At 46.1% G+C, this 14,576-nt stretch overlaps 1 protein-coding gene and 1 long non-coding RNA gene across 5 annotated transcripts in view; both read right to left on the reverse strand.

Moving 5' to 3' along the window:
- Positions 1-317: 317 nt before the first annotated feature.
- Positions 318-6,571, reverse strand: LOC120639004. The gene is made up of 4 exons (XR_005661087.1): positions 5,220-6,571; positions 2,306-4,370; positions 1,744-1,964; positions 318-789 (listed from the first exon to the last, which is right to left on the reverse strand). It is a non-coding gene; the product is annotated as an uncharacterized LOC120639004 (long non-coding RNA).
- A 1,128-nt stretch (positions 6,572-7,699) lies between these two features.
- SMYD3 (SET and MYND domain containing 3) overlaps positions 7,700-14,576 on the reverse strand; it is a 339,919-nt gene continuing 333,042 nt past the window's right edge. For 3 of the 4 annotated variants that reach the window (XM_029047210.2, XM_039914769.1, XM_029047212.2), the window contains 2 exons: positions 13,096-13,204; positions 7,700-8,023 (listed from right to left, as the gene is read on the reverse strand). In XM_029047210.2, coding sequence (XP_028903043.1) covers positions 7,883-8,023; positions 13,096-13,204 — 250 coding nt within the window. In that variant the 3' untranslated portion in view covers positions 7,700-7,882. Of the gene's footprint in view, positions 8,024-10,923; positions 10,989-13,095; positions 13,205-14,576 lie in introns of all 4 variants that reach the window. The other variant, XM_029047211.2, reaches the window with a different exon arrangement.

Raw genomic sequence — 14,576 nt, forward strand, 5'->3', positions numbered from 1 at the left:
CTGGGGACCCCAAAGGGAGACTGTAGCCCACAGCTCTTAACCGTATTGCTTCTGTGTCCAGGGCTCACACTTGAACTAGGTGCTTCAATTCTTGAGTTGGCTCTGGAAAGCTGGTTTTAGCAGCCCTGTTTTAAAGATTGGACCAACTGATACCCAATACCATGAGCAGCTGTTTGCCTTAGGGGAGAGAGCAGGGTCCTGGGAGTTGGAGGACCTGGGTTCTAATCCCAGTCTGCTGGGTGACCTTGGGCAGGTCATGTAACTTCTCTAGGCTCCAGTTTCCTCATCTGTAAAATGGGAACACCCTCCCACTTTGACTGTGAGCCCCGTAAAGGACAGGCACTGTTTCCAATCTGTTTACCTTGTAGCCAACCCAGTGCTTACTAAATGCCAGAAAATTAATACCAAGGGGCCTAGGAACTGATCTAGGCCCTTGTCCTGTGCTTTTCCTACCAGGCTCTGTTGCTTTCCAAGGAATAGGTAGGTCATTTTCCTTTCCAAACCAAGTGCAGAACTCTCCCATTTCTCGCCCCTTAGACCCAAGTGATCCTGAAGACCCTTGTTCATGGGCCCAGGCTACTGTCAATCTTGGCACGTGCAGATGGGCTACCACTTCAGCCCTTTCTGAGAGCTCCTTCCTTCACTTCACTTTTGTGTTTGGGAATGGAGATCACAATTTCATCTCACCCCCAAACTCAAAAATCTTCACTGCAGTCATTTCAATTTCCTGCCAAAGGAGTTGAAGTCACACATTTCCGCTTGCCATCAACTGAGGCTTCTCCTTCTGTGCTGGTGAAAGAAATCAGTATATTTTAGGTTTGAGTTAAAGTTCAGAGCACTGCACCTCAGCAAATCTGGGATTAATCACTGTCTTGAGATGAACCCTGATTTGCCACAAATTATGGGAATTTAGTATTCATGAGGCTTCAAAACCTAGTTCCGTATTCATGAGGTTTCAGAACTTATGTCCTGACCATCTCCAATGTACCAATCAATCTGGTGCCTTTCACAGGACGAGAGAAAGTCACAAATTCCACAGGAATTCATATTGTTGGTGACGTCTTCCTAAAAATCTATGGACTGCTTCCTAGGAAGGGGTGAGCCTTTTTTTTCCCCCTCTCCTCATCTCTACTTTCTTTTAGTGTGTAGTCTGATGGAAAAAAAAGTAAGATTTCTCAATAGGGCAAGTGATTCTATGGCAACATAAATATACCATTCTTGGGTCAAATCCAGCAATCCCTGCATTCCATCTCCTACCAGGATGCACAAACTTGTGACTTTTACCGTCCTACAAAGTTGTCCAAATAATTAGGAATTAACCATCTGGAAATCTTGACTTTCCTTCTGATAATTCATTATAAACCATGCATCCATGACTCTATCCAAATTCCTTTTAATCTGTTACCATTTCCTGCCCATGTGACTTCCTGTCTCTAGTCCACAGGCACCTGATCTGGTACTTGAAGCCAGTGCAGGATATCAGCAAGCATTCAACCCACTCATGCTCCCAGGAAAACACCCATCCTAAGGGCTACTTTCATCCTGTGATCAGCCAACCTCACCTGCTGCCTTCTTGCTTTCTGTTTGCAGCTAGCACCTATCTTTATGGACTTTTCCCTCTGTTCTTCACTTGGGTGAGGTTTCCATTTTATAAAGGATAATTTTTCCATTTGCATAGCCTCTCTTACTCTGCCAGTTAGCCTTATTAGGATTACTCTTTTTTATTCTGTGTTAAACACTTACCGGGACTCTGGGCTTATTGTAAGTCTCTTGTATCTTGACTGCCCTTTCAGGGGAACCATGGCTCATATTTTTTCAGCCATTAACTTTCCTAAAGTTGTGTTTTAGGTTTTCTTTTCTTTCCCCCATGGAGAATGTCAAATTATACCACGTTACAGGTGTTACTGCAGGGCATCTCTGTGTCTCATCTTTCTCCTACAACAGGTCCTGTCCTCTGCTCACACCTTTCAGAGAAAGAGAATATGCTTAGAGCAGCTTTTGTAGAAACATCCCTCTTAGCCTATCCAGGCACCTTCCCTCCACTTCTCTTCTTAATGAGTTCTTGCAGCAAGGTACATGAAGCCCCACAGTTATTCTCCATTAAGTCAATTTTGACCTTAGTGAAGAACAACAACAGTGAATGCTCCGTTGACCCAGTAGGTGGAAGCATGCAAGGACAAGATCCAATCCTGTGCTTCCCCCAAGACAGGTATCTTCAGCAAGGCCCTGTGGCAGAGGAGAGAGCCACAGAAGGAAGCAGTCTGTGTTGAAGGTGGGAAATCTGCCGTGTACTGCCTTTTCTTACCAGATGGTGACTGGGGCTGGAAGCATCCGGAAACACTGAAGAAACCCATTAGAAAAGGGGCTTTTGTGTGGCCTCTGCTGACTTCAGCCCTTTCTGGCTCAAAAGCTGTATGGCCAGCATGCTTTTGATTTCCAGCTGAAAGGTAGAGGTGGGTTTGTTTTTTTTAATCCTATGCTTTTCTTACTTTCTCCCTTTCCTGGCAACCCTTAATCTTGGCTGGTACGGGCCCCGGATGCTGTCCTCTGACCTTTATCGGGCCAAGTGTGGTATGTACCACTGCCCCGGCTGGAGGATGGACACACAAAAAGGTTCAGTAAACATGGAGTCAGGCAGCCACAGGGTGTGGTAGAAGAGTGGGATTCTGGCCTCACTCTGGTCAGATGGAGCAGCTTTTGACCTGGGGCCTGAGGCTCTTTTGACTCTTAAGTGGACACCCTTTCCCTCTTGCTTTTTCTAGGGTAAACTGCCAATCAAGAGCATTAAAGGGGACAGAAATATCATACACCACTTGGGGCTTGAGCAACAAAGAGGCACTGAGTCAAGGAGTGGACTTGGGGAGGGGTGGGGCGCTTTGGTCCAGACTATAGGGTTGGCCAGGCTCTTTTAGTTCCTCTCTTTTTGGGGTGTAGGCTCCCGGCATCTGCCTGAGGTGGGTGGTTTTTGGGTCACCCAAGGAAGGGACCAGGCTGCTTGGCCAAGTAACCAAGGCTTAAAACCTAAACGCAAGGAACTTTGAGTCCTCAACACCATCATGTTCTCTGTCTTCCAGTTCAAACGCAATTTCCCCTTAGTACCCCTTCAGCTTGCCAAAAGGCTCCAAACCCGCCTCCCCAGATAACAAAAGGCCCCCAGTGGAATCTTAGGGCTCACCGACTGACGGTTTCAGGGCAGCAGTGGCATTCCGGCCAGCCAGGCCCCTTGGAAGCGAAACCTAAATGTGCATAAAAAGAAAAAAAAAAGCTTCTGAAATTTATAAAATGACCTTTCAGCTCTCCAAGGAACACATTCTGACTTGGAGTGGTCCTACTCTATACTGAGCATACTTAAGAATTCCAGAAATAAAATGGTGCTTGAGGCAGTTTCAGTCCGATCTGTTGCATATAATCGATATACTCTAGTTAGGGATGTACTCACCAGTGTATGTGTGTGGGGGAGGGGTTGGGGGGAGGGACAGGGTGGGGGAAGGGAGTATCTCTGTAAGGCTCACACACATGTTTTCGGAACCTAGAAATTAACTTCCTTATATTTTACGGTCCAAATCCTTCCATCTCCATAGCTGAAACTGCCAATCACCCCCACATGATGATTTGTGATGTATGAAGAGGATCTAATTTATTTGTAAACTCAGGATGTTCTTGTTTTATAGAGTCGCTTGTATTTTATAATTTATTTACCCATCATGGTTGGAAATGCTTATCTAAGTGCTATGCATTGAAGTGTACAATTGCTGGATCCATTTCATCCTGTCTGTGGCCGTGTTCTTTCTCACTCCAGGACCACCTATATTGGTTGAGAAACGGGAGGGAGGGAGAGACAGTGGATAAACCAGAGGGGACAAGGATTAGGGCCCAATCCCAAAGCCTAAGGCTTGAATCAGGTAAGATCCCACAGGATCCCAGTCACTTTGTCTTGGTTTACAATGAAAGTCCTGATGATGACACAGTCAGCAGCAAATTTTTATTCTAGAGAAGTAGAACAGAGACAGTATGTATACAGTAGATAGAACATACATGTATATATATGAGAAACAGATACAGAGCTATATGTCTATCTTGGCCGAGCTGTCGTTCGATAGACAAAAGGAAAAGCAGCTGCCTAAAGCGTAGGTAAGACCCAAACCTTGGACCTCTTGCGAGTTCACCCACATAAATCCATTCAGCCTTTTGCCATGAATGACCAATGTGAAGTTTATTGTTTGATGGAAAATGAACTCTCACCTTTTGTGGTATATGAGGTGTGAAGCATATTGTCAAAAATCTGGTGTTTAAGAGAAACTATAGTGACATTAAATGTTTACGTTTATTCTACTGGTAGTTGTGGTTTCCATCCAGCTTCTCACTGTGCCCTGGAGGGAAAGAAGGACAAGTGGGGGGAGGAAGGAAGGAGCCCCACCTAGCTGCTGGGAGCCCCCTGACAAGTGGGAAGGTGAGGGGTTTCAGAGGAAGCCCTTGCTGTCAGAAAACAGGGCTGCTGTCTGCTGTGTGACTAGGCAAGTCACTTCACTTCTCTGTGCCTCAGTTACCTCATCTGTAAAATGGGGATTAAGGCTGTGAGCAACCCAATTGTCTTTTATCTACCCCAGCGCTTAGTACAATGCTTGGCACATAGTAAGTACAAATACCATTGGAAAAAAGGGAGACCCTACTCAGAGGAGACTCGAGATGCACAGTCTCTCTCTCACACACACCCATATGCCTGTCTCTGCCCTTGTCCTCCTGTGCAGTTTAAGCACTTGGGAGAGTACAATACAACAGATTTAGCAGGCATGTTCCCTGCCCATAATGACTATACAGTCTAGAGGATGATCTTATCAGAACTAAAAAATAGGCTGGGTACATAGGTATATAAATGCAAGGGTTTGGGATCGGTTTCTTCTACAAACCTTAGTTTTCCCCCCTATATAATAGGGATACCACCTCCCCATCCCTAAGCGGGTGCTGAGAGAATAAATGTCAATCTCTGTGAGTGACTGAGAGTCCTTGAAAATAAGTCTCTATGCTGTTCAAGCTGTGACAGTATTACTATGATTATTATTGATCCACAGTGGTTCTATGAGCCCAATTACAATGGAAAAATTTCACTCTGTGCCTCCCCCCAAACCGTCAAAATGATCTTGAAGAGAAATAGCTTTGTCCTTTGGGGAAAACCAGTCCATCTCACCCTACCACCGCTCCCCACCCCCTCCAAAACCTACCTCGGGGGTCTTTGAAAGCACGAGTTCAATTGCCGGGTGTGAGTGTGGCCTCTGTTCTCTGGTGAGCACATTGACTCCTGAAGATCCAGAAATCAAAGAGAAGATTAAGCCAAGTTCCAGCCATAAGGAACCATGAGAAGCTGGTGTGGCCACCTCCAACTGCTGTACCTTGCAAGTAGACGCTGGGGCCAGGGTGAGTTCAGATTGGGTTCTAAAGGATGCAAATGAGTCAGGGACACTGGATTCAGCATTGGGAGGTCATCTCTCCATAGGTCTTCCCACAGAGGAGAGGTGGAAGAGGTTGAGGGTCTAGAGAGACAGACTCTGCACTCATTAAGTGCTCAATAAATTCCATTGATTGATTGAGACAGGAACACATGCATGCTGGCTTCAGGCTCCAGGAGGGACCACACCATTCGGCAGCATGGCCCAGGACTGCCCTGTCCAAACACTCTATCACTTGGTATTGCCAAATACATGCAGAACCAGGTAAAGAAGGGTACCGGAGGAACACTACACTATGGGGAAGGCGTAGGGTTGAACAGGATTTGGTGGAGAGGGCTCTTTTGCTATTTTCTCTTTGACCAAAACACCTTCTGGCTCCCCATCCTCCCCTTCTTTCTGGGTTTGTTTTGCCTCTTGGTGGGGGGGCTATATGGTACTCCCCAAGGAGCAGCTGAAGCTGCAAGACCACCATGTATTCCCCTTACCATGGCATTGGCATTCATTTCCTCCTGGACCAGAGTCCCCCACAAGCTAAATCACATCCCACTGGGCCACCTCCTTGTAGGGAACAACTGGTCCAGAGGGAGCTGAAGGGACAAGTCACCCTCTGTCCCGCTCCCATCCCTCCCCTCTCCTGGATTTAGGGGAAGGGTCTTCACTCACGTCATCTCGCTGCTGATCCAGCTCCCTCTTGGATTGAGAGCTGAATGAATCCTCAGCTAGGCAGCCCCAGGCCAAGAGGGGGTCCGTGCTGGCCCCTGGGACTGGACTGACTCCTGCATCACTCCCAGGAAGTCCCAGAGTTGCCACTTAAGAGAACATTAAATGGCCAGTTAGGATTACATTCATTTAATAGTATTTATTGAGCACTTACTATGTGCAAAGCATACAGTGAGGTCCTGGAATGCAATCAAATCCTTCAGCTACCACGCTTTTGCTAGGTGGGTCATGTGAGTGGAATAGACTGTGTATCCAAACAGCTGATCTTTTGTGAGCTGATAAAGGAGAAACCTTAAAAAGAGAGGAAAGAGGAAACATTTTAAACACAAATCTCATTTTAGATTTTAACATTTTTAAACTAAACTAAATTTAATTAAACATTTTAAATGCAAATCCTCAGAGGGTGAGGCTTACCCATAGACAGCTGGAATGTGGAGCAAAGGACAAGCCAACTGGAATGCAGTCTTCAGAAACAGGGGAGCTGTCTTAGAACAAAGACTCAAATACTAATAATTGTGGTATTCGTTAACAGCTATGTGCCAAGCACTGTAAAAGTACTGGGGTAGATACAATAAAAGCAGATTGGATACAATCTCTGGCCCACAAGGGGGTGACATCATAGAGGCAGACACAAACTGCACCAGACATTATGGGTAATAACAGTTCTAGTACCCGTGAATGGGGGTGACATCACAGACAGACACTGGTTTTATCAGCCTCACTCACATCAGCTGAACCTCACTTTTACTAAATATGGTTGTCTTCATCCCTAGAGGGAGAGCAGACATTGAAACACCGATCCATGGACCTGGGCTTTGGAGGTAAAAGTGAACCAGATGGCACACAGGAGGTGGCAGAAGAGAAATGATAAAAAGGATGAGACGTCCAAAATCAAAAAATTCTCTGAGAAAACTTGCCCACGAGAACCCGAAGGCAGCTTCGGGATCATCCTACTGATCGTGTGCGTCTGTCTGGATACAGTGTGGTGGCAGTAGCAGAAGAAAGGGCTGTAGACTGGGAATACTATTTACTGAGCTTCCCCTGAGTACAATGCACTGTACTAAGCACCTGGGAAATAGATACCAAGGAAGTAGTTGTACTTGTGGGAGCCCTACTCCTTCCCTCAAACTGAAAGAGAGAACAGAGTGAGTCTAAGTATCAGTGTGAGAACAGGCACCATCACGAGTGTCAACCAGTTAGTTTTCTGTTCCATAGGCCGGAACTTGTCAAGTGGACCTGACCTTGGGGGACAATGAGAGGACACAGACTATCCCAATTGTACACACACAGATTGGGAGGCAGGCAAGAGAAGTAAGCCAACACTCTGCCCTGAGATTTCTAGCTTTAGATTTAAAATGGGACCAAGAAGAGGAGGAAGGAGAAACAGAACACAATTACCAAGCAGCAGTCTCCACAGAGTCCAGGCTTAGTGCTAAGAGCATTTTCTGACTCTGGCACCGCCTCTCATTGCAAGCCCCTTGGGAGACCTTAAAGTGAGAAAATATTCCCAGTCTGGTAAGGAGAAAGAAGCTGGGTTTTAGAAATCATTTTAAGGCTTTTATTGACGTGCAGAACATCTGCGAGACCTCACTGGCCGGCAGAATCAAATGCCGTCATTTCACCGGGGCGGGGCACTCACGGAGCAAACCAAAAGATCACTGCTAGAATAAGGATAGCGGACTCAGCCTAGACATTTCCAACAATGCTTGTGTTGTCTTTTATCTGGAGTCCTGGCCTTCCAGTCTCAGGAGGCCCTCCTCAGTGACCCTCAGGCTGGCCTCGCAGTCCCCCAAAAGTGTCAGCAGCTCTTCTGTCAAGCTGTGTCTTCTGCCGTGGGTCACTTTCAGGAGATCAAAAGCCTGGAAAAGGAAGAAGGGTAAATGCATGGCCACTACCCCTGCCACCTGCTCCTATGGCCCTCCCTGTATCAGCCGTCTCCTTCCTGCTCCTTAAAGGTTGGCCCCCAATTCCGCCAAGCCTCCTTCAAGCAGCAGCACAGACCTCACCATTCCGCCTTGCTCTGGTAGATATCTCTATCTCATCCAACACTGGAATCTGCTGGTCATTTTAGGGCACCAGAAACCTGGTTACCTGGGGCAGGTTGAGGATGAGGCCATTGGGGAATGTGGCCAGAAATGGGGAGTGACTAGAGAGAAGGGTGGGGAGAAGGAAAATGGAAGGAAAGAAATAGGAGAGGGGCAAAGGGGGGGGGTCAGAGGGAAGAGATGGGCAAGGAGGAAGAGAAGGGGGAGATTGACTGATGCTGGACCACCTAATCAATCAACATTATTTATTGAGTGCTTACTCTTTGTAGAATGAGAAATGAGAAATATGTAGAATGAGAATGTAGAATGAGAAATATGGATCCCTGCCCTGAAAGAGCTTACAATCTTGTAGGGCACCTTATGACATGGGCCCCAGCAAGGAGCTTGGCAACATGAACATCATCTTTGTTACTCCAGCTGGGAATTCAGCCTTCAGAAGCCCAACTGTGACCCTTAACTCTTTGGGGAATGGAGAATGATCATTTTTCTGATAACATTTCACATCATGAGAGAATATAGCTAGCCAAAGCAGAGAGAGTGGCCTCTCTCGCTACTGACTTGGCACTGCAGGGAAAATGATTTGGGTTTAATTTCCGGCAGCAGCATATAAAGCAGATTACGGATGTAGAAAATCAGAACAGGTCTGTGTTAGGGAAAGCTTATCTCTTGCTATTAGATTTCTTTAAAAAAGACAAAAAAAACAAACTAGCAATAGTTTAAAAAAACCCTCCCAAAATCTTTCATCAAGGATAACACCCTGAGAGGGTGACTGTGTCTGTTTGCAGACTTTAAAAGTCATAAAGGAAATGGTGGCATTGATTATATGGGACATGACAGGCATATGGTTCACTTATGAATAATGAAAGGGTCTCTGGAATTGATTTTGCTCTCATTCAATTTTTTTTTTAATTATAGAATTATGGTCATGCTCTAAATTGGATGTGTCCAACGATGATAAAGTTAGAAACAATAAACCGGTCACATTAATTTTTAAAATGGATATATTAAGATGATCACCCATCGACTATCTCCCTGGGCATGCTGCATCAGCCCTGCCCAGAAAGGAGGTCTCTCAGGCCAGTCTAAACAGAAGATAACAAAGCTGCATAGGAACTGATGGACATCAGAGGGACATATTGAATTCACCCAGCTCTTCATTTACCAAACAACAGGAAAAGACACACTGTCATGGACCAAAAGTATCTACGTGAATCAGGGTGAAGGGAAAGATGGTGGGGCCAAGATAAGAGCAAATACAGGAAGTGAGAAGAAAGAACAGAATCACTTCTATAAGCTTGAGAATAACAACTTATGCAGAGGGTTGTGTTAGATACCTCTTGACCTCACTCAGCCTGTGAGCCCTGTTTGGGGCTGGGGCTATGTTTGATCTGACTGTATCATATCCAGCCCAGCATCTAGCACATAGTAAGTGCTTAATGCACACCACAATTATTAGAATTATGAAGTGGTCCAGGGCACAATTGTGTCTGCTGTTCATTGTGGGCAGTGAATATGTCTACTAATTCTGTTGGAATGTACTCTCCCAAGTGCATAGTACAGTGCTTTGAACATAGTAAGCACTCAATAAATACTGATGATGATTATGCTAAGTGCGAATTAATTCCCTGGCCATTCTGGAGCCTGAGAGCCTCTGTCCCACAGAGTGTGCTGGAAAACAAGGACCAGGAGAGGTGGTGGACATCACTAGTCCTAGAGAAACAACTCAAACATAGAACCTTAAATGAAGAGGGTGGAAATTTACAAGATATCCTACATGAGAGAATGGGGTTTTCTGAAAGTATATATAGTTCAGGAATAATTTCCAGGGGTTTTTTTGGTTTTTTGTCAGGCACAGACGATTTAAAATGCAGGGCTTGATGCAAACTTTTTATCCTAAGATTCTCACACAGCAGCATCTGTCTTTAAACAAAGCCAACAGTAAAGATGCTTGCTTTTCCTCATCACTACTGTCATCTTTTCAACCCTTTATTGGGTTTTCCCTTTTGCAGTCCAGGCCAGCCAGAGAGGGAACATTTCGTCACTAGACTTGTAAGCTCCTTGTAGGCAGGGATTGTGTCTACCAACTATACTGTACCCTCCCAAGCACTTAGTACTCTGCCCACAATTAAGCACTCAATAAATACCACTGATTGATTTTGTTCCCACTGATCTGAGCCAGAAAAACACAGCAGTGACTTCCTTAGTGGCCTCCGGGCCCTGGTGCTGATTTGGTAAAAAGCCATTCATCAGACAACTGGCCTTTTTAGCGGTTCTAAAGTAGAACTTACCATCATTACACTGTCTGTGACACTGGGCCCTGAGACCAACCAGGGTGGCCAGTCAGGGCTGAGACATGGCTACAACAACCCCAATGGAAGGTGCCATTCTTGAGCAGAACCAAGAGGCAAGAGAAAACAGGAGACATGAGACAGCGGAGATTGTTTGAGCTGAAAAGCGGCCCCGATAAGGACAATGAGCAAAACTCTTTTCCCGGCCACCTGACTTGGCCTCCATACCAGACATCTCTTGCCTCTGAATGCAGAAGGGATGGCTTCCGGTGGGATTGGGGGGGGGGAGGTGGAGAGGCTCAGCTGGGAAGGCGGTTGTGGAGTTTGAATGAGAAAACAAACTGAATCCTTCCCTGAAGCACAAGGCACATTACACATGAGAGGTGGAAGTCCAAAGGGAAGCATCGATAGAAGAGGTTGCATTACCTGACTTAGCCCGGCCAAGAATGTCAGACTGGCAGAGCTGGGGGTGGGCGGGCAGGCATGGAACCCTAACAACATCAGAGTGGTGGAAAAAATAGAGTTAGCCTGTGAGGCCAGCCTGGTCTGGAACTCATTTATTTACGACTCTATGTGCTCTTTTTGCTTCCTTCCACAACCACGAGAAGCAGCGTGGCTCAGTGGAAAGAGCATGGGCTTTGGAGTCAGGGCTCATGAGTTCGAATCCCAGCTCTGCCACTTGTCGGCTGTGTGACTGTGGGCAAGTCACTTAACTTCTCTGTGCCTCAGTTCCCTCATCTGTAAAATGGGGATCAAGACTGTGAGCCCCACGTGGGACAACCTGATTCCCCTATGTCTACCCCAGCGCTTAGAACAGTGCTCGGCACATAGTAAGCGCTTAACAAATACCAACATTATTATTATTATTATTATTATTATTATTATTAACCCAGCCCCTGAAAACCCTTAATATGCCTCAACATTGTTTTGTTCCCTGCTTCCATGAGTTTTACAGGCTTGAAGAGAATACTACAAGCTCTTCAGTCTAAAAACATCATCTCTTCTTCAGGAACAAAGAACTCTTCTCTCCCCAGGACTCCCCAGGGCCCCTGAGCATGGAGAGTGGGGAGAGAAAGACTTTTGGCAAGAGGAGACTGAATGGACAGTCTCATTTCTGGACACACCAGGGGTAATTCTCTGTACTAAGGTGGATGCTGGAAAAAACCTTCAACAAAGCCCAGGAGCGAGGTGGACAGTTAACCAACCACCAGACAGATGCTTGGAGGGTCTGCTTATAAAATTAAATTAGACCAATTGGAGAAATGTCCACCCTTCATTTTCAAGGAGGCTGGTAGTGAGATCTCACCCATGAGTGGGTGTGAATAAAGAGACCTTCACAAGACTGACAGTGAGCATGGAAAGGGCCATGTGGATGCAACTGTCCCTCAGTATTAGTGATATAACCACCACTAGGGTATTTATTAAGCATATACTAGGAGCCAAGCACTGATGTGGCTCCAAGGGGATCTAATCACATCCCCATTTGACAGATGAACAAACAGACACAGAAAGGCTTGGTGCATGCCTACTGCCCTACTGTTCAAGGTTTCTTGATTCAGGTTTGAATAGCTCTTTGAAGAGTGATGCTGCCTAGGTAAGCGGGATTCAGAGATGGCACAAGTTTGGGGGTTGTCGATATTCACACTTGGCTGTGGGTGGGTTCAGCCCCCCAGGTTCCTCTCCCACTATAAATGGAACACTACTCCCATGGCTCCGAATGTGGAACCTCTGGGAGAAAGATTAGTTGGAACAAGAGACTACCTAAAACCTCCAGACCTTTTCCCTGCTTCTTTCCTCCTACAATGATGAGCAGGTTACCTAAACAGTCACGTGCCTGGGAATATCATCCAAAGTCTTAATGACATAATCTCCTGTGGAAGGGGCTGTGTCTCCTTCTGTCTCCCAAAAGCCACTTGTTAATTATATTCCTGACCCAGAACCTTACCTGTCATTTCCCAGGGCAGAGAAGGGGAGAGTTCTGAACCTGAATAATCCTATCAGTTCCTCTTTCCTCTCAGAGCCATCCCTCACTAAAGGAAAAACAGCTTGTGGCAAAAACCAGATGGGGAGATGAGGGAGGGAGAAAGAGAGGGAAAGGAGAGAAGAGGAAAAGATGGAAGGAGGGAGAAACAGTAGGAAGGAGAGGGAAGGAGGAGGACAGGAAGGGAGGAAAAGAGAAGGGGGCAGGGAGGGAGGGAGTAAGAAGGGGGAAGAGAGGGAAAGATAGAGATAGCGGGAAGGAGGTGGGTGAGACTGAAGTGAGGAGGAAGGGAGGGAGGAAAAGAAGGGGGAGAGAAGGCAGGGAGTGAAGGAGGGGTGAAGGTATATTTCAACTCTCATCCAACTGAACAGCTGCTTCCCATGCAAGGTTAGGCAAAGAGAAAGAGCTGGGGAATTGCAATTAACCATGACGTACAGTCCAGGATTCCTGCACTCTGGCATCGCTGGTCGCAACAATCCACATTACTTCCTTTTTGGGAGTGGGCTGGGTGCAAACCCCTGCACAGCGACGAATAGTCCCCCAGAGAGAGGGAAACATAGGGGAGAGAGATGTCCTCAGCGGAACCAGAGAGAAAAACGGGGTGGAAACTCACTCACCTCCCTCAGAGTCTCCAGGGCTTCCCGAAACATGCCTTGATGCTGCTGCAGTTTGCCTATTTTCATTATCTGGATAGCTTTAATGGGATGAAAGCCTGGGTAATAAAGCCTAGAGACAAGGGTGGGGGCAGCAGGGGAGAAAACAAATAGTGGTGTCACTTCTTAGCTCTCACCTTCAGTCAGAAGCAAGCCACTGGGGTAGGATGGCAGGCAGAGTCGCAGCGCATTTTAATGAGGTGCACAGAGAAAATTAGTTGAAACACAGAGCGGGGAATTACCGAGTGATGAGTTGCCCACCCTTCAGGATGTCCACAAGGAAAAGTGGCTGGGGGGTGGGAATGTTTCAGAATCCATGACTTGGAGGAGATAAAAACAGCTGCTTAACTCACCACCCCCCACCTTTGCATTTAAGAAAGTCTCTTAATATTCTGTATAACAAACTATCTGTAATACATTTTAGCATCTGTTTTCCCCTGCTAGACTGCAAACCCTTTGACAGCAGAGATCCTATCTACTAATTGTGTTGTATTTTCCCAAGTGCTTAGTACAGTGGAGAAGCAGTGTGGCTCAGTGGAAAGAGCCCGGGCTTGGGAGTCAGAGGTCATGGGTTCGAATCCCAGCTCTGCCACTTAGCTGTGTGACTGTGGGCAAGTCATTTCACTTCTCTGGGCCTCAGTTACCTCATCTGTAAAATGGGGATTAAGATTGTGAGCCTCACATGGGACAACCTGATTACCCTGTATCTATCCCAGCGCTTAGAACAGTGCTCTGCTCATAGTAAGCGCTTAACAAATACTAACATTATTATTATTATTACAGTGCTCTGTACACAGTAGGAACTCAATAACATTGATCAACTGACTTGTGTAGTCTAGAGGATTAAATCAAGAAAATGGAATCCAAGGTCCACTTTTCTTCCCCTGCCCCACTGTTTAACCATTTCCTCTCACTAAATCTCGGTTTATCTATCTGTAGTGGATGGGGTATCCTACCCCCAAATCACACCCTAATTAGAGAACGCCTCTCGGACAGGTGTTTCTGAGTATCAAAGCCATGGGAAGGAAAACAGAGTTGTGCAATAAATCAATGGGAGGGAGGCAAAAAGCCAAACTAAGGGTTCTCAGTCCTCAGGTTTTATTTTCAGCTTAATTACTGACTCAAGGTCACACCAGCCCCCAAATCACTTACCTTTCTGATGGCCTCCTTTCCAAAAGGGATTAGCAACTATTTATTTCCCCCATTTAAGCTCCCACCACCCCCAGATGGAGAAATACTACTATTCCGGGAACATAACTGCTTCGGATCCTCATTCTTTAAGAAAAACATCTGTATTTTTAGTTTCACCTCCTGCTTTGAATGCAGGATAACTATATTTGAAAAACGATAAGGCTAATATTGTTCCACTAAAGTGAATCTGTGCCATTTTCAGAGATATGTAAAGTATGTGCTGACCTGGAAACTGGGACGCCATTATTCCATGG

The sequence above is a fragment of the Ornithorhynchus anatinus genome, chromosome 19 (genome assembly GCF_004115215.2).
Source record: "Ornithorhynchus anatinus isolate Pmale09 chromosome 19, mOrnAna1.pri.v4, whole genome shotgun sequence".
NCBI lineage: Eukaryota > Metazoa > Chordata > Mammalia > Monotremata > Ornithorhynchidae > Ornithorhynchus > Ornithorhynchus anatinus.